General features: G+C 38.0%; 1 protein-coding gene across 3 annotated transcripts in view; it reads right to left on the bottom strand.

The window, feature by feature from the left end:
- DYNC1LI2 (dynein cytoplasmic 1 light intermediate chain 2) overlaps window positions 1-19,688 on the bottom strand; it is a 61,868-nt gene that overhangs the window by 3,692 nt on the left and 38,488 nt on the right. For 2 of the 3 annotated variants that reach the window (XM_073307950.1, XM_073307952.1), the window contains exons 5-12: window positions 14,793-14,962; window positions 13,442-13,535; window positions 12,719-12,854; window positions 11,731-11,842; window positions 7,946-8,005; window positions 6,773-6,814; window positions 6,109-6,226; window positions 3,399-3,515 (exon numbers count right to left, since the gene is read on the bottom strand). In XM_073307950.1, the coding sequence (XP_073164051.1) occupies window positions 3,399-3,515; window positions 6,109-6,226; window positions 6,773-6,814; window positions 7,946-8,005; window positions 11,731-11,842; window positions 12,719-12,854; window positions 13,442-13,535; window positions 14,793-14,962 (849 nt within the window). The remainder of the gene's footprint in view (window positions 1-3,398; window positions 3,516-6,108; window positions 6,227-6,772; window positions 6,815-7,945; window positions 8,006-11,730; window positions 11,843-12,718; window positions 12,855-13,441; window positions 13,536-14,792; window positions 14,963-19,688) is intronic. The other variant, XM_073307951.1, reaches the window with a different exon arrangement.

The following is a 19,688-nucleotide window of genomic DNA, read 5'->3' as shown; positions in this document are numbered from 1 at the left end:
ACAGATACTCTAGAGTAGATGTACAAATGGGAGATTTTAGCATTCTGATTTTTATACATTAGGAGTAGTATTCAGTTCAGTTATAGACAAATCACTAGCAATTTGTAGTTAGTTTTATTTTCTTCTCTGTTTATGCTTAATATATGAATTAATATTCATTTGTTAGTCTGTTTGTATCCTGATTTATCACTGTCTGAATATGGACTTGTATATGATATATAATTTTTTTTTAAGTTAAACTACACAAATGCTAAGGTATAAAAGCAAGGTTTTGAGACAGGCACTCAAAATAAAAAATAGATTAATTATATAACTATGTACAGCTTCCTCCAATAGTCTTTTTTTCATAGCCAAAGAATTTAACAAGCATCTGTTTTCCAGCTCAGAGATGTGTGTAAAATATTAGGTGAATTTTTCCCAGCGTACATGCTGAAAACATTAAGTGGCAAGGTATGACTGCTCAGAGATTTAAGTGTTTTTTCCACAGTACAAAGGCACGACCAAGTTAAAAATAGCTATCTTTAATTTTTGCAAAGGGCTAAAATACAAATGCAAGTTGAAATCGCTTAGCAATATTCATATCAGCAGTACGAGTACTGAAGCATCTATTCGAACAGTACTTATTTTGAAATTAGTTTGTGCGCACACAAATATTAATACAAAGCCCATTTTTCTTGCATCCTATGAACACCTTTGAGTTAAAAAGGCACAAAGAAACCCTGCTCACAAAACAGAACTAGGCCTAGGTTTGAAGACATCAAAAAGTAAATAAGATGTGCCAGGAGCTGGCTGCAGGAGGGGAGGCAAAGACTGTACGAGCAGTATCTGCCGAAATTAGGAACTTCTTTCAAACATGAGCTGAAAAAAGTTTTGGAAAATAATACAACCCAAAACCATCCTGATGGACTGACATCTGTTGCATTTTTCTCAACCCAAGACATAACCCTATAATTCCTCCCACTGAAAGTTAACACTGACGGATCTCTTCAAACAATACATTGGCAATAAGTTTACTACTTAAACAAATGTACTGAAGAAAGTGAAGTTCTGACATTTTACACTGTCACTTAATTGCTACTTTGATTAAAATAAGTTAACTACTCTAAACAAATCTGACTGCTGTGATGTAAAGTGGTTCAACAAAACTGTCTGGAGAAAATCTCTGTCTATATTTTAGCAACTAGTGATTTTGGGTACCCAACTTGAGGCACTATAAAGTGTCTTGACTTTCAGAAAGTACTGAGAATCCCTCTTCTGAAAATTAGACCCCCTGAGGGGTTTTCGGGTTGGTCACCCAAAAATCACTACACCAAGACTACTTTAGCATATTTATTAGTGTAGAATAGGATGCCATAGAATAACACATTTTCTAATTCGACCAACAGTCAGTGTCATTTCAAGATATGCTCCTCAAGGACCATTTATTGAGCTTTCCTTGAATTTTTTCCCCGTATCCTCAACATCACTGCCTCACAAACCAATGTTATTAGGAGCGCTGAAAGTTTAATTTTGTGCTGCTTGAAAAGAATCAAGAGCACCTACTGTCAGAGAGGAGGTAAGATTTTTCTTGTAATGGAAAGTCCATTGTGTCATTTTCAAAAAGCTATTTATTTTAGGTTTAACACCCACTTCTGCTACATAATGTACTAACACACATTTTACTTTTACACTATCCACCCATATCTCATATATAACTGTTGACAATGTTTATTTTATAGCTAGTGCCTAGTAATGCCCTCTGGATTGAGTTTTCAAGAAGTTTCCATTTTACTGTTGTTGTTTTTTTCCATAAAAACGTTAAAAAAGTATACACCATTTGAATTGAAAATTTTTATGCTCAATCTCTGCCTGAAGGTTTTTTGTTTTAATTTTTGAGCAAAATCCTTGCAGCCATTTGAGCTATGAGAGGATGCAAAATAATATAATGGGAGGGAGAGAGAAAAACCTTTGAATTTTTAAGTTATACCTGCAAAAAATTACATGCCTCTACTGCATGATAAATATTCTATTCTAGTTCCTTTATTACAGTTATCATATTGATATCAGAGTGCCTAAATTTTTTTTTTTTCCTTTTAAGTTCAGGAAGTTTGGGGTTTAGTCAGCCCTCTGAGGATTTAAACCTGTGGTAATATTGAGTGACTTGAGAAATTTGGAAAAAAGAAACAGGAGCCATATATTTATCCACTGCATTACGAATAGTTTTTCAAAGTACAACGAACCATGAATTTAATGGAAAAAGAAGAGAGGAAGCCAATATCAAAGTTGAAAGGAGACATGGCTAGAGCAGCAGTAAAGGAAGGTAATCTTGGGAGCTGCCTTTTGGGTGGAATTATTATGCAACTATGTATATTAGAAAACTGATTGCATTCATTTTTATGATGTAGGTGCCAAAATTCCTGAAGGTTTAACTTTTCTATTCCTTCAACCTACTGTAACTGCTCATTAGAGCCACAACTACATATATATGATTGAGTCCTTTGATCAAAGTTGTCAATTGCTTTTGATGATACTTTAATTAAATACTTACTACCGCAACTTTAAGACATTCCTTCATATTAGTTGCTGTGTATTAATTTAAATATGAATGCCACAGAGATTTTAGGGATTTGATTGGAAACAGCAGCCTAAAACAAATAAGCTTTACATTTCTTCCTCTCAGGTAAGTAGTAGTGAAGTGCCACATAGATAGAATTCAGAAATAAAGTTTAAATTCAATCTTCTTGGACTTTCTGTAGCTATTCTTGAACAAAAATACTTCAGAAACAGACTTCAAAGAGAAACTACAGAACTAAAATTCATTTGCAAATTTAACACCATTAATTTGGGCTTGAATAGGGATTGGGAGTGGCTGGCTCACTACCAAAGCAGCTTTGCCTCTCCTGGAATTGACACCTCCTTATCAATTATTGGGAGTGGACTACATCCACCCTGATCCAATTGGCCCCGTCAACACTGGTTCACTTGTGAGGTAACTCACTTCTCTTCATGTGTCAGTATATAATGCCTGCAATCTGTAATTTTCACTCCATGCATCTGAAGAAGTGGTTTTTTACCCATGAAAGCTTATGTCCAAATAAATCTGTTAATCTTTAAGGTGCCACTGGACTCCTTGTTGTTTTTAAGGTAGATTAATACCTTCTGAATACAATTAAGGCTCAGTGCTGCTTATTTCCCAGCAGTGCAACTTCATTGAAAGAGTCAAGCTATAGCAAGTTTAATAGCAACCCCAAAGTCTGCAAAACTGTAATAAGAGACTTTTTATCCTGGCCCACATCATATCCCTCAAGCTCTGTTATTTGACTGATCAGCTTAAATAATAAGCACACTGATTTAAATGTGGTCCAAGTAAAACATTAAAAATATGCAAAACATCCTGCAGTAACACAGATTTTCAGTACCTGATTTTTTGGCTGTGGTCTGCACTCCTCCAGCTCCAGGACTCCCAGGAGGGCCAGTCTTTTTACTCAAAAGACTGTTAAAGAAGCTAGCCAACACACCTTCACTTGCAGCATTGTCTAATTAAAAACAAATAATCAATAACAACTTATTTTTTGAAATCACAAATTCTAAAACATATGTACTCCTACACTTCTCCAAGTTTTAGGAAAAAATGTTACACACACTAGCCAAAAGAGAAAAATCTCAAGTATAGGACAGACTGTCTCACTTATCCAGCCCCTATTTGCTGCTAGCTCCTCCTTTACCACCCTCCACACATATTTGCACTCTGGCACAGGAGGCATGTAGGGACAGGGCTGTAGCATAGATTGCCAAGGAGGATTCTGGGAAGCACGAGCTCCTGAAGTAGCCCAGAATCCCAAGGTGTAAAGGTGGGTTAAGGCGACTTGTTTCTCTCTGACTGTGCCCTCTGTGCTGAGCCTCTTAAAGGTGCAGCAAAGAATTTCAACCTAAATCTATGCACTTCAGCTTTTCCTTGTCTAGATGGGAAATGTAAGTCTCATGGACTAGATGGTGTCTATACATCAGGTTTACCTAAAGAACTGTTAGCAAATTAACTGTCCTAGTACTTCAGCTGCCGTTCTTCAGCCTCATCCTAAAACGGGAGTGGAATTTCTATGGAGAGTTTTCAGTAAGTTTTGTATGCAAAGCTGTATATATTGCAGATGTGCCTTGAAATCTTCAGCTAGCTAGTGTCAAATTAATATTAATGCTATAAATGGAGTGTTGAAAGTTAAGACTGAACTGCTCAGTTTTCATTCCCTCCTTCCACCCCCCCCCACTGCACACACATATATATATTTGATTTTAAAGAGGCAAACAAAAAAGCTCACCAATGTTACTAGGCTCTTGAATATTCGAAGTAGCAAAAAGCACTACTGTTACAATAGTAAGTAAAAATTGCAAGTCATATATAAAACTAATAAAGGCTAATATAGCCAGTTACATGCAATCAACTCTCCCCATGTAGTATGCAGGACAAAAAATATGAAGATATATTGTGAACGTGTAAGCCTAATAATACATGTTAAGCATGCTAAAGCTACACTATTACCAGGGTTTCACTCAATCAGCCTAACACATCTTGACGTCTCCACAGCCTTGTCTTCACTAGGCTTTTAGAATGCATTAGCCAATATGTGCCAACACCGCTCCTTTATATTCTAGTCTAGACAAAGCCTAAACCAGTTTTAATTCATACCTTTTGTTATTTCAGTGCAAGTGTGTGCATAGACACTTGTTTGGAATAAAAGTGTCCTATTTTAATTATGCCTAAATTGGTAAAAATTGACAAATTATATCAAAATAGGACATATCCCAAAATAAGTGTCTACACACAAATCTGCACTGAAACTACAACATGTATGAATTAAAACGAATTTAGTTGTGATGGTGAACATTTGTGTTTAGACAAAGCTTTAGTTTGTTATGAATTCACCTTCTGCCTTTGAAAACTTCTCTATGTACTTTGGCCAAATCCTACAAATCTTGCATAAAAACTTTTATCCTGGCTACTCTTTTCATATTTTAGTTATAACATTTAATTGGGAGTCCTTAAAGCTCAAACAAATTTAAATAAAGTAGTAGCTTCAATGTTTCTCTGATCTGTTTTATTTATTATATGTTTAGGAAGCGTTTCCCTTATCTCTTCAGTATGCTCTGCCCTACATAACCTGGGTTTTGCTTCTCTGAGTTAACTGCTATTCTCAGTTTGACTACATGCTTTCAGGACTTGGATGTAACAAGATATTGTGTGGGGACAACTCTGCTTCCTCCTTCACATGTTGTGGTTGCTGGCAGAAAGGTTTCCTGAGTACATCTAAGACCCAAAGGAGTTGAATACACATGGCTCAACATAGAGCTACGCTGAATGAGAATCCAGGAGCCAGACATATAGCAATGGTTGTGACATGGCAGGAGATCAATACGCTATTTTGACAAGAGCAGTCTACATGGTCAAGTGTATGAGAATGGCACTGAGGAATGCCCCCTTCCCCACCCCCCTCAGTGCATGTGTGGGAGAGAGAGGGAGAGGAGTCAGCCCCGGGAACCCCAGTAGGGTAGGAAAAATGGAGCTCCATCTTCCTAGGAATATTTTTAAGTACTAAACTCTGCAGTACTATGGAAACTAGGGTCCCATACAGGAGTGGGTGGGTGAAGTTCTGTGGCATGAGATGTGCAAGAGGTCAGACGAGATGTTCATGATGGTCCCTTTTGGCTTTAATGTCTATGAGAACCCGGGAAAAGAGAAGGTAAATTCTGGGTCCCAGAAGGAACAACTGAGACAGAAAACATAAAACTAGATGTTGGATCAGATGGCAAGAAAAAGGGCAGGGGGGAGAAGGCGAGGGCATAAACCAGTTGGCTGAAACAGTCATGTTACACTGTTTTAGGTAACTGCTAAACACCAATGTATTTGAACTTTGACCACCTAGACAACAGTGCAGTGCTACTTGAAGCAATGAGTGTCTCAAAGACAATTTGGAATTCAAAGGATTTGACGTCTTTGTGTGAGTCGCACGAAGCGTAAAGTATCAGTGAGTCAATCTCAAAACCAACGTACACAGGTTTATCAGGAAAGAACACATTTTTCCCTTTTTAAAGGGAAACAAAAAATGCCTGGTAAAATACCAAAGTTGCAATGCATACTTTTAATATTTGGATCTGGTTTCTTAACTGATGTTATTGGTGAGGCACTGGGTACGTTGACAGGACCAGCTCTGCCTTGGGTTCTTGGGGATCCTGCAGGTCCTCTTGCAGGAGATTCCTTAGATAAAAACAGTCCATATCCAAGTAAGTGAATTAACAGATTAATTTATGACCATCTATAAATACTGCACTACATACAAAGCTCCTACTTTTACCTTTTTTGATATTGTGATGTATATACACACTTTTACCCTGAAAAATCATCAACTACAAGAGCCAATCTTGGGAGAGTGCCTCTGCACTAATATACACGATAATTACCACAACATATTCTAAATTCAACTTATCTCCAATTTCCACAATTATTTAATGTCATGTTTCCACAATTATTTGTTAAAACCATTCTGTCACATTACATCTGAATACCTACAGACACTTTACAATTTCCATTGCACTGGAAGTTTTTTTTATTAGGTCATGATTGCATTTATGAACTGCACGCTATGCCTCACACAGATTAGAACCATGCACTATGAAGGAGGGCTCACTTTTGGTCGTTCAGAGAAGAAGCACTAGTCTGTACCTTGTTTATAGGCCATATGAATAGCTTCCTAATCTAGGAAATGTGCCCCCCTTTCTTGAGAGGCTACTAGTGAATACTTACTGATGCTCTTGTAGGTGTGGCTGGCTGCTTGGCAAGTAAAGACTGCAAAGACAGTACAGTGATTTGTAAATATACCTCAGCAAAACTACACACTTTTCAAAATAAAAGCAGGGAAGCAGACTTCGGTTAAATTAACTCATGGTCTTCCTGTAACATTTAGATACATTGCCAAATTTTACCAACAGAGGGCACTACAATTAAAAGAACTAAATACTGTGTGATAAATACACAAGAGCTTCCTTATACAGTTTCACTAAAGCATCTCAATCCTAACCTATAACATTCCTTAGAGCTCAGTTTAGAGCCTCTCAAGCACGTCCACCCAAACACATACAACTGTATGGGACTGGTATGTTCTAATTTCTTTACTGTATATATTTATTACTTAATACACAGCATGTCTGGAGGCTGGCTTTGTTCATGCCTAATACCTTGAAAGCTCATGCCAAAGTGTTCGCTTGTATATTAAAGCCTCTGATGAATGAATTTTAATTGGGAGGTTGGCTACTGCATTATTATTGATGTTTTACAAAACAATTTCACATCACTTTTAGGGTTTACATATCTGTGCAGCCAATTTCAAACATTCTGCTATTACTTCTGCTCCTATGTTAATACCATTTATTTTTCTTCCCTGCTGTATGAATTAGCATTCATTTGTACTTTTCTGGTATTTTCTCATCAAATGGGAAAATATGCCAATGTAATCCCAGCATGCCACACCCATTCACAGCCAAGCTTCTTAAGGTACACCTAATATTTTCAGTTATGGCAAACATCCAAAAAGGTCATAGGATTCCATTTTAGAAGACACAGGCACACTTTTTCCAATTCGAGTGCCCAAAATTAGACAACCATATCCATACTTCAGCACCAAAAAGTGACCCTTATTTTTCAAGAGTGCTGAGTATCCCCAGCTTCTCCTGGCTTCTCAACTAACAGGTATTCCAAGTCTGAAAATCTTAGCCATACTTTCTATTCATATGCATGGAAGTAAAATAAAAATGGACATTTCTTATGCACTCAAAGTTTTATGATTCCATTTTAATCTGCAAAATAGAATAATGGATACCCGCTCAAAAAATGAAATATTAAAAACAATGTTCTTTGCCCTAAACTTCATATAACACTAAAAAGTTCAAAGTGAAGCAAGTTTCATTTTCATGTTCTTACCTGCTGCTTCATAAGAAACACTTGCTCATCTTCTGCTGCCAACTCTTTCTCATGGACTAACTGTTGAACAATGCATTTCTCTTTACAAACAGAATGTGGTCACCCAAACTACAAACAATTACAGCAGCATATAAAAACAAAAGCCTAACTTCAACCCATTTCAACTTCTTACATCCATTCAATCTTTTACATTCATTCTATGACTTGTGGCTTATTTCAGGTGCAGAATTACTTCTAACTGGGCAGTAAGTTTGCTATGTCCTTCTGTCTGGAATTTTTTTTAATAGTTAACAAGTGTAAAATAACAGTGACAGGATTTGATATTGATCCTGTGTAAACTTCAAGAACAAACATTTATATACATCCCTAATCCATGCTTTTGCTGGTTAAATAGGCCCAGCTGTAGAAATATTTTAACTGTTTTCTTTCAAGAAAGGAGTGTATAGAACTAGTTCAGTGCTGTATTTACATGCAAATATTTGATATTCCATCAAATACCATCAGCTTTTTAATATCTGAAGCAAACTATTTCATGCATATACCTAAACAGTGTAGCCAATTAGCAGCTTCACTGCTGGGCATCCACACCTGCACCTATGGTGCAGATGCATTTCACAAAGTTCTGATGGGCAGTTGAACCCATCAGAACTGAACAGTCACTTGCCCAGTACATTAGACCACAATAAAGACGTGCTGCTTTTATATTTTTAATAGATATCTCTACCACTTTAAGCAGCAAAGAAACTATTTCCAGTAAAAGCTTTGGGTTTAGAATGACTGGCCTGGAAAAGTTGCAAAAAAACATTTTCTGAGGACAATTCCCTGGGTGAGGATCTGGCAGTGGGCTGTATACATATTTGATAAATAATATTCATATTAAAATGTACTAAAGCCGGCAAAGGTTTGATGTTCAAAGAGGATGGTTGCCTGAACTTTGGAGGGCTGCCTCTCCCATCCCTCCAACAACAGAGCAATAGATTCCCCCGCCTAAAAAAAGAGTTGCCAGTGGTGTGCTATAACTTTAGCATCTTTAAGGGAGAACAATAGGCCCATTCCCCTCTCCTCCTCCCTCCCTGCAAATGTCTTCAAATGACCCCACTCTTCCTTTCTTTCCCAATTTACCAGGGTTTTAGATGGGACTGCAAACACTCAAGACAGGAGGTAAAAACCCCTGGAGAGTTGTCAAATATGGCCTGAAATAGCATTTAAGGGTTTTACATATTACTTACCCTACTCCAGCCCCATTAGAAAAGAATGCATTCTTCCTCTATCTGTAATAAGTTACTTGACCACTGTCCAGACAATTAGCAGTCTACAGAATATTTATTTGTACTCCTAGATTGTGCTCCACATCTACTCTACAAATAGAATTTTGTAGTACAGAATATATTTTGGTGATAAACTAAAACAAGTAAGAGAATACATAGGGGCCCTTCTGTAGAACTGAAATTATGGACTCAATGTGATTTTTGCATGTGCATGTGATCTGAAGTTAGAATTTTAGGTAAAATTAGTATTTTGGGGGCTGCGATTTAGCAACCGTTAGTGTTAAAAAGTAACATTCTGACAACGAACGAAAAATACCTAGACCAGTGGTTCTCAGCCAGAGGTCTGGGCCCCCTAGGGAGCCGTGAGCAGGTTTCAGGGGGTCTGCCAAGCAGGGCCAGCATTAGACTTGCGAGGGCTCAGGGCAGAAAGCTAAAACCCCACCAGGCGGAACTGCAGCCCAGGGCCCCAAACCTACCAACCAGGGCTAAAGCTGAAGCCTTAACAATTTAGCTTTGCAGTGTCCCCCATGGTATGAGGTACTGGGCAACTGCCTGCTTGCTACCCCCTAATGCCGGCCCTGGCTTTCATATGCAGAAAAACAGTTGTTGTGCCACAGCTGGGACGTGGAGTTTTTATAGCATGAGGAGGAAGGAGATGACTCAACAAGAAAAAGGTTGAGAACTAGGCTGTCAAGCAATTAAAAAAATTAACCGCGATTAATTGCGCTGTTGAACAATAATAGAATACTATTTAGTTAAATATTTTTGGATGTTTTCTACATTTTCAAATATACTGATTTCAATTACAACACAGAATACAAAGTGAACAGTGCTCACTTTATATTTATTTTTTATTACAAATATTTGCACAAACAACAAAAGACAAAAAACAAAAGAAATAGTATTTTTTAATTCACCTAATACAAGTACTGTAATGTAATGTCTTTATCATGAAAGTTGGACTTACAAATGTAGAATTATGTAAAAAAAAAACAAAAAAACCCTGCATTCAGAAACAAAACAATGTAAAACTTTAGAGCCTACAAGTCCACTCAGTCCTACTTCTTATTCAGCCAATCGCACAGACAACCAAGTTTGTTTACATTTGCAAAAGATAATGCTGCCTGCTTCTTGTTTACAATATCACCTGAAAGTGAGAACAGGTGCTTGCATGGCACTGTTGTAGACTGCGTCGAAAGATATTTACATGCCAGATGCGCTAAAGATTCATATGTCCCTTTATGCTTCAACCACCATTCCAGAGGACGTGTCAATGCTGATGACAGGTTCTGCTCGATAACGATCCAAAGCAGAGCGGACTGACACATGTTCATTTTCATCATCATGAGCCAGATGCCATCAGCAAAAGGCTGATTTTCTTTTTTGCTGGTTTGGGTTCTGTAGTTTCTGCATCGAAATGTTGTGCTTTTAAGACTTCTGAAAGCATGCTCCACACCTCATCCCTCTCAGATTCTGAAAGGCACTTCAGATACTTAAACCTTGGGTTGAGTGCTGTTCACATTGGTATCTTCTTTGTATTTTGGCAAATTTTGCAGTGAAAGTGTTCTCAAAATGAACAATACATGCTGGGTCATCAACAGAGACTGCTATAACATGAAATATATGGCAGAATGCGGGTAAAACAGAGCAGGAGACATACAATTCTCCCCCAAGAAGTTCAGTCAAAATTTAATTAAACGCATTTTTTTTTTTAACAAGCATGATCAGCATGGAAGCATGTCCTCTGGAATGATGGCCGAAGCACGAAGAGGCATTTGAATCTTTAGTGCATCTGGCACGTAAATATTTTGCGATGCCAGCTACAACAGTGCCATGTGAATACCTGTTCTCACTTTCAGGTTACATTGTAATTAAGAATTGGGCAGCAGCATTTCCCGTAAATGTAAAAAAAACTTGTTTCTCTTAGTGTTTGGCTGAACAAGAAGTAGGACTGAGTGGACTTGTAGGCTCTAAAGTTTTACATTGTTTTGTTTTTGAGCGCAGTTATGTGACAAAAAACTACATTTGTAAGTTGGACCTTCATGATAAAGAAATTGCAGTACAGTACATGTATGAGGTGAATTGAAAAATACTATTTCTTTTATCATTTTTACAGTGAAAATATTTGTAATAGAAAATAATATAAAGTCAGCACTGTACACTTTGTAATCTGTTGTTGTAATAGAAATCAATATATTTGAAAATGTGAAAAACATCCAAAAATATTTAATACATTTCAATTGGTATTCTACTGTTTAACAGTGCAATTAATCGCAATTAATTTTTTTAGTTAATTGCATGACTTAACTGCGATTGACAGCCCTATTGAGAACCCCTGCCCTAGACCACTGGAGAATGTATGCCAGTACTTCAAAAGTGGTTTAGCATTTAGAAGAAAAGCATATTACTGTACGAGCTGAAGTTCTATATTATTAATAGTCAATATCAGCCATCCAATTATGGTGAAGTGATTTGTAGTTTCTTTACACTGAATTTCAAAAATTAACTCTTTTATACCTTTCTTACTGGAGGTTTTACAATGAAGTCTTCATATGCATCTTCTGGTTTCACCGTTGTGAAGTTTTCATGTAAAATAGCAATTTTCTTTTCATTGTCCCAACCAGCAGGTCTACAGGAAAAAAAAGTTTTAGGGCAAGGTTTGCTTTTTTAGCCTCAAAAGATTATTGGCACAGCGCATGCACATTTAAGCAAGTAATCTTATTACCATACTTCTGTATTTCCTCTGTAACAGTTTTATGTCATTAAGAGGTCATTGCACAGTCCTCACTCTGAAAACACAGGCTATGCTTACCAAGATGTTGAGATGGCATAATCATTCTGGGTAAATAGCCACTATGCTTTTTTAAGCTAATGTTGAACACAAGAGTGTTAGACTATAATAAACCTAGGGACTGAGCACTAAAACAACGTAAGTACAATTTTTTTTTTTCTTAAAACCAAGACAGTACCTGCTGGAGAACCAGTCTAAATAGTGTTTCCAACTTCCTTCCAGCATGCTAATGTGACTATTAGATATCAGATTCTTTACAAATTTACTTCATTTTGCTCCTAAAATTAAACAACCCTTTCAATTAATTATCTTTAGCCCTGTTTACTATGGAAAATAGTACAAGTAAATGATGCAAATTATTCCTTTTTTGTGAAATACAGTTTTGGTAGGCAGACTTCTAACCAGATATTGAAGTATTTCACAGAATGAGACAAGGGGGGGGGGGGGGGGAAAGAAGAGCTATTATGGATCTAATGATGAATTGTTTATGTGGGAAGAATTTTTCATTCTACTTTAACAAATTTAAATTCCACACATTAGAACAGAATATTTCACATCCAAATTGCGATTTTATTTTCTGTTGAAGAATTAAATGCACTAAAGCTTGGGGTGTACAAGTTTCACTTGTGTTCATAAGGAAATACAACATTTCAATGATAAGGGCGTCAGACAGAAACAAAAAGTTTGACAAATATATTTCTTACATCAACTTACATAAAAACTGCATCCTTTTCTACCACTAAGGCAGGTGTGGTAAAGTGAAAACCATATGTTTTATGTACAATGTACTTATACAACAAGTCAAGGTTCTTTTCTTCCTTAACTGATGTATAAATCAAGGCAGCTCCATCTAATTACTTCATTTAAGGAAAACTATAAAGTGCAGTACTTAAACATTAAATTCAACTGAAATAATATTTGAAGTCTGCTATTGAGAAATAGCCAAAATTTTCAGAGTAGGCTGCTACTAGCTCAATGGAAACTGTAGGTGTTCAGCACCTTTGGGAGGGAGGGAAAAAAGAGGATGAGAATCATGTCACTTAGGGAACAGATTCAGCTTTTAAAATGTTGACAATATAGACACCAGAAAGCTGTTTGTTTATATATAAAGTCATAGGATGCAAGTTTAGTATGGAAATCCACGTTCCGGGAGAAAGAGCAGTGTGATACATCTCAAAACTGAAGTCCCTTGCCAAGGAATGTCTAGATCAACTGTATGGCTTCAGGGAAAAAAAACCAAAAAAACTTGACAAATCTCTTAATATATTTTCATAACTACACTCCAAATACTATATATTAAGTTACTAAATACCAGAAGTTATTTTGAGAAGTAGTTTCTCCTTAGGTTATTTTATTTTCCTCATTACACTATAATAAAATACATTTCCTATCTTCCAGATTTTATTCTGCCACTATCCTCAGATTAGGAAAGGATACACTGTAAGCAGAATCTACGAATGTGTGACTGAATGAAGTCAAAGTGTTCTTCTCTGTAGTCATGTTCCTTCTCTAGTACACTCACTGCATCACACTGGAGGAAAAAAAAAAAAAAAGCAAAGCCGCTTAACACTTCCTTGCATATAACCTGCATTTTCTTCAAGTAGAAATATACAGTAGAATCTCAGAGTTATGAACACCATGGGAATGGAGCCACTCTGACATGTTTGTAACTGAACAAAACGTTATGGTTGTTCTTTCAAAAGTTTACAACTGAACATTTACTTAATAAAGTTTGAAACTTTACTATGCAGAAGAAAAATGCTGCTTTTAGCCCTCTCAATTTAAATGAAACAAGCACAGAAACCGCTTCCTTACCTTGTCTAATTTTTTTTTTTTTTTTAAACTTTCCCTTTACTTTTTAGGAGTTTATGTTTAGCCCAGTATTGTACTGTATTTGTGTGTATGGATTTTATTTATTTATTTTTTTGGTCTCAGGGCTGCCTGATTGCGTACTTCCGGTTCCAAATGTGGTGCGTGGTTGACCAGTCAGTTTGTAACTCTGGTGTTCGTAACTCTGAGGTTCTACTGTACACATCTTCCCTTGTATCAGCATTCAATTCACACTTTTTGCTGGGGAGACCACACTAATTAACCAATGGGTAAAATGCTCACAAGCTACCAAAAGACAAAAAGTGCCTTCATTAAAAGTTAAAGCCGCAACAAATATCCATTCTTTATAACTAGAAATTGAGTTGATGCCATAAATGTGTATTTTTGAAATGCTATTTTCATTAAGTCATTAGTTGCTAAACACCTTCTTATGTGGTAACTCAGGTAACTCATGTGACTGTATGATGTACAAAGATATCTTGAAAGTAGCCTTCTCAATTGACTCTTTTTTACATTAGAAATTCAGATCTCATCTACCATCCACAGACAATTTAAGGAAAGATTGAGATACTATGCAAGTGAAATCTGATGGAAAAAGGAAGCATTTATTTCAAATGCCTCAAAACACTTGGAAAATATATATATATTTTTTTATAAACATAACATTTTTCCTTTTTCAATTAAGGATGGAGGAAGTCCACATTTTAGACCTCTAATTATGTCCTTCAGCCAAACTGCAAAGACTAGACTGATCTTTTTCAATCCTTCTATGGTAAAAAGAAAAAAGTGTTTTAGATTTTTAATTTTAAGTCTAGTTTATACACCAAAAGTTAAAAAAAAAAAGTTTTTCTTCTCTAAATCCAGAACTTTCACTTTCAGCTTGCAAACATCTGCATCAAACATATCTTCCAAAAGGAAAAGTAACTAACCTTTCTAGTAAACTCAAGTTCAAGCTCACCTTTGTACAAACCACAAGCACAGGGATCCCAAGATTGTGAGTCAGAACATTCTCTCCAAGTGGCAAAGTAACATTTTCATCTTCTTGGCCAGCTGATGAAGGACCTCTTCTCTGTGGTGATCCTTGGTAACCTTCTTCCGGTTCCACATACTCCTGGAATTCCTTTATAACTATGAAAAAAGATCTTTGTAAGGTGAGAGACGGGAACACAGTCTTAAAATTTGTATTAAAGTGAAAGAGTTTCAGATAATTATATGTTTATGAGCAGCTGGGACATCTTCTCAACAACCTTTTTAAGGTGACGCATGAATTGAGAACAGAATCTGAGCTTCAAGAAATTGTATAATTTCTCTTGAGCCAAATAAAAAATAAGATTTTGGAATTTGGCTATTACTAGCTTTCAGCTTTTGAATCCAAAGCACATCTGCAATTTAAATATAAGAGCCAACATTTTCAGGAGTGTTTAGTGATTCTCGGTGCTTCAATTTTTAGGCACTCACCTAGACAGACTGTGGAAGTTTGATTTTCAGAAAGTGCTCAGCACTTATCCTCTGAAAATTAGGATCCTTTAGGATGTCTCAACTTAAAATTCAACTTTTCTAAGCATCAAACCTCTTAGAAATGAATATGAAAGTTTGTAAACCCAGATTTACTTAATTTTATTTCTGTATCAAGCTATCAAATAGAAGCACTTAATAACCCTGCTAATGTAGCACTTTGCAAAAACAAGTTACAGTATAAGGTTTTGTGGCTGTTCTCTTAAAAAAGTTGGCATATATAACAAGGTCTCACCACTGACTGAAGTATAATAATAATAATCCATCCATTATATCAGTGGTCCCCAAACTCTTTATGTTGCCCCTCCCCCACCTATAATGGAATCTGTCTGGGCCCCCTCAAGAGCCATGGACGTGAGCAGGGCTAGGAGCCCCAGCTGGGGTTGCAGCCAGGAGTGGAGTCATGGTGGGGAGCAGGGCCAGAGCGGAGCAGGGCTGGGTGGTGCTCCCTCCCCACCCCCTGTGGGGGTTGGCCCGGGCCCCACTGCACCTCCCCCCAAACCTCTGTGCCCCCCTAGGGGGATGCGCCCCACAGTTGCGCCCCACTGCATTATATTATCATGGTACTCCTCTGAGCATGTAAGGAACCATGGTAATATAAAGTATGTAAGGAAAAGTATTACATGAAATTCTGTACATTAGCTAATGTTTTATTAAAGGAAAGTGATATTGTTCCCCAGATTTTTAAAGCAGTGGTGTTTCTCATCTCTAAAGCAAGTAGTGCTATCACCACCAAACAGTGCACTATGCTGTTTTGGGGGATTAAAATCATGCAATATCAAATAAGCTTCCATGCCACGGAACAATCCAACAACTTGAAGTGAACTCTGAAATTATATTTATGGATAACTTGGACAACATGAAGATATTGAGCTCTATGTTTTGTATTTACAGGGAGAGCCACTGGAAACATGAAAATAATCATAATCTTAATGGTAAAAAAGGAGAATTAATGTGACCGTTGACACTCAAATCTAGAAACAGTAAAAAAAATACCGTTGAGATCACAAATCTAAAGTACACGTGCATAAAATTTAAAGAAAATTAGATGCACAACTACTCAAACAAGTGATTTTCTAATTTGATATTTTAGGGGCCTTGCTGAACAAAAACTTTGTTTCTGAAAAGTGGTTTCAGGCTCAGAAAAGCTACACATTCAATTCAGGTACTGAAGGTTTAAACACAACATAAAAATAAAAAAGAAATCTAGAAGTTAAGAGCTGAACACAGAAGTAGCACTCAAAGCAAACAAACTTCGTAGTATTTTTAAGTGTGCACTGACAGAAGCATCAAGATTAAAAGGGCTGTTCTGGCAGTTCAGGCCAAAAAGCCCCACATGATTTCTTTCTGTGCCTTACATCAGACAGTTCACTGTAACTTACAGCAAAACTTGTATTCACTACAAGCCTACTAAAAGAGTTACCATCTATAACTGCAAGCAAATGCTATTTAGCCACACCCTTTGGAGATACATTCTGCAAAAAAGCTTAAACAACAAGTACAGAAAACACCAAATTAAACAGCCACTCCTAGTTTACAAAGCAATTCATTTTTTTGCTGTTATTGTCTCTTACAGGAAGTCAAACACTATCTGCACACTGAATGCATGATTATATTCAAAGCTATTTTTAGTATGTGGCACATGAAATCTAAATCATCTGGAAAGGCCTCCATTTATGTAGCAGAGCTGCAATGAATTATGTAGAAAAATGAGATTTGGCAAAGATTGTGGTTCTGAAGACTTTTTTGAAACTGAGTATTAAAATAATTCAAAAATGCAAAATGAAAATACTTGACTCATGCAATACAGCAATACCAATTGATATTCTGAGCTTTGTGAAGTGGAAAACCTTTGAAGAGGTAATAAACCAATGCTCTCAAAACAAAACCACCATAAGCTTCTCAAGAAGAAGGGTGCCCTCCATGACTGAAGAAGTTGTGGTAGGAAGACCAAGGAACGAGGACCCCAACACTACACCGTTTGCTACCACCATGCATCCTGGATAGCAGGGGAAGAGGGAAGGGAAACAGTCCACTACTTACTTTCAAGGTGACATATTGAGTTTTTCAGCCACCAATTCCAATTATCACCATTAACTGAACTGTGGCTAAAAGGATTCCTTTCTTCTGCACATAATCTTATACTATTGGTAGGTTTAAACCATGATGGGGTAACTTGACAATCACCATAAATATATTTTATACTGTTCTGTGCTCAGTTTAAAATATTGGTAACAAATCAAAGCTATCAGTGATAATCTGCTAGGTCAAGGGTGGCCAACCTGTAGCTCTGGAGCCATAAGAAGCTCTTCAGAAGTTAATATGCAGCTCCTTGTATAGGTGCCAACTTTCCAGTATGCTGGGGGTGCTCACTATGCAAACTCTGCCACAGGCCCTGCCCTCACTCCACCCCCTTCCATTGATCGGTGGGGCTGACAGTGGGTGGGAGGTGCTCGGAACAGGGTAGGTGAGCTGATCGGGGGGGGGGCTGCTGACGAATTACTGTGGCTCTTTGGCAATGTACATTGGTAAATTCTGGCTCCTTCTCAGGCTCCGGTTCAAGGGTTCTCAAACTTCATTGCACTGAGACCCCCTTCTGACAACAAAAATTACTACACGATCCCAGGAGGAGGGACCGAACCTTAAGCCCGCCCAAGCCCCGCTGCCCCAGGGGAGAGGGCTAAAACCCAAGGGCTTCAGCCCCAGGCAGGAGGCCTGTAACCTGAACTCCACCACGCAGGACTGAAGCCCTTTGGCTTCAGCTTCAGCCCCAGACCCCAGCAAGTCTAATGCCAGCCCTGGCGACATTAAAACAGAACTGGGACTCACTCTGGGGTCTCGACGCAGAGTTCGAGAATCACTGTGCTAGGTTGTGTCCACATGGTGGTAGAAAGTTTTCTTTACAAAAGAGTGGATTTATCAAAAATCTTCAAATATGAAAAAGCCAAAGCCTTTCAGGACACCAAATGACTTCTATTACACTAATAAAAGCCACTGAATAAAAGCAATATGGACCCTCAGGGCTGAGTTAGTAATTATAACAAAAAATCTACACTAAGAGGTTTGGAGGGCCCAAGCCTGCAGAGGGTGTCCAGCACTTAATTCCCAAATGCCTTTGTAGGATTAGGCAGTGTGCAGTTATAAGTGGAGATGAACTGGTGTAAAAACTATTAAGAAGCTCAAAACTATTGGCTGTTAAACTTAGATATACTTTGTTTCTGAAATACCAGTCTCTTAAATGAAACACTATCAGTTGCTTTGTACAGCTTGGATTTGTGATCACCTGTTTGCCAAATTCTGGAGTCTTTGTTCTTCCTTAAACTAAATGTGGTGGTTTTTTTTTAAATGCCAAAGATCAGCCCTTAAGAACAAGCTGCATTCATATGAGACAGAAAAAACAAAATTTGTTTAAGAACATTTATTTCAGTTTCAATATACAAAGGAGTCCTCTAAGACACCTTTAGATACACTTAGGGTATGTCTACACTACGGAATAAGATCAAATTTATAGAAGTCGGTTTTTTAGAAATCGATTTTATATATTCGAGTGTGTGTCCCCCCACAGAAAATGCTCTAAGTGCATTAAGTGCATTAACTCGGCAGAGCGCTTCCACAGTACCGAGGCTAGAGTCGACTTCCGGAGCGTTGCACTGTGGGTAGCTATCCCACAGTTCCCGCAGTCTCCGCTGCCCATTGGAATTCTGGGTTGAGATCTCAATGCCTGATGGGGCTAAAACATTGTCGCGGGTGGTTCTGGGTGCATATCGTCAGGCCCCCGTTCCCTCCCTCCCTCCGTGAAAGCAATGGCAGACAATCATTTCGTGCCTTTTTTCCTGAGTTACCTGTGCAGACGCCATACCACTGCAAGCATGGAGCCCGCTCAGGTAACCGTCACCCTATGTCTCCTGGGTGCTGGCAGACGCGGTACGGCTTTGCTGCACAGTAGCAGCAACCCATTGCCTTCTGGCAGCAGACGGTGCAATACGATTGGTAGTCGTCCTCGTCATGCCCGAGGTGCTCCTGGCCACGTCGGCTGGGAGCGCCTGGGCAGACATGGGCGCAGGGACTAAATTTGGAGTGACCTGACCAGGTCATTCTCTTTAGTCCTGCAGTCAGTCCTATTGAACCATCTTATGGTGAGCGGGCAGGCGATACGGATTGCTAGCAGTCGTACTGTACCATCTTCTGCCAGGCAGGCAAGAGATGAGGATTGCTAGCAGTCGTATTGTACCATCTTCTGCCAGGCAGGCAAGAGATGAAGATGGCTAGCAGTCGTACTGTACCATCTTCTGCCGAGTAGCCATGAGATGTGGATGGCATGCAGTCCTTCTGCACCGTC

This window comes from Lepidochelys kempii, chromosome 12, assembly GCF_965140265.1.
Source record: "Lepidochelys kempii isolate rLepKem1 chromosome 12, rLepKem1.hap2, whole genome shotgun sequence".
Taxonomy (NCBI): domain Eukaryota; kingdom Metazoa; phylum Chordata; order Testudines; family Cheloniidae; genus Lepidochelys; species Lepidochelys kempii.
The sequence above is the reverse complement of the archived record's forward strand: the minus strand, read 5'-3'. Positions and strand labels throughout refer to the sequence as shown.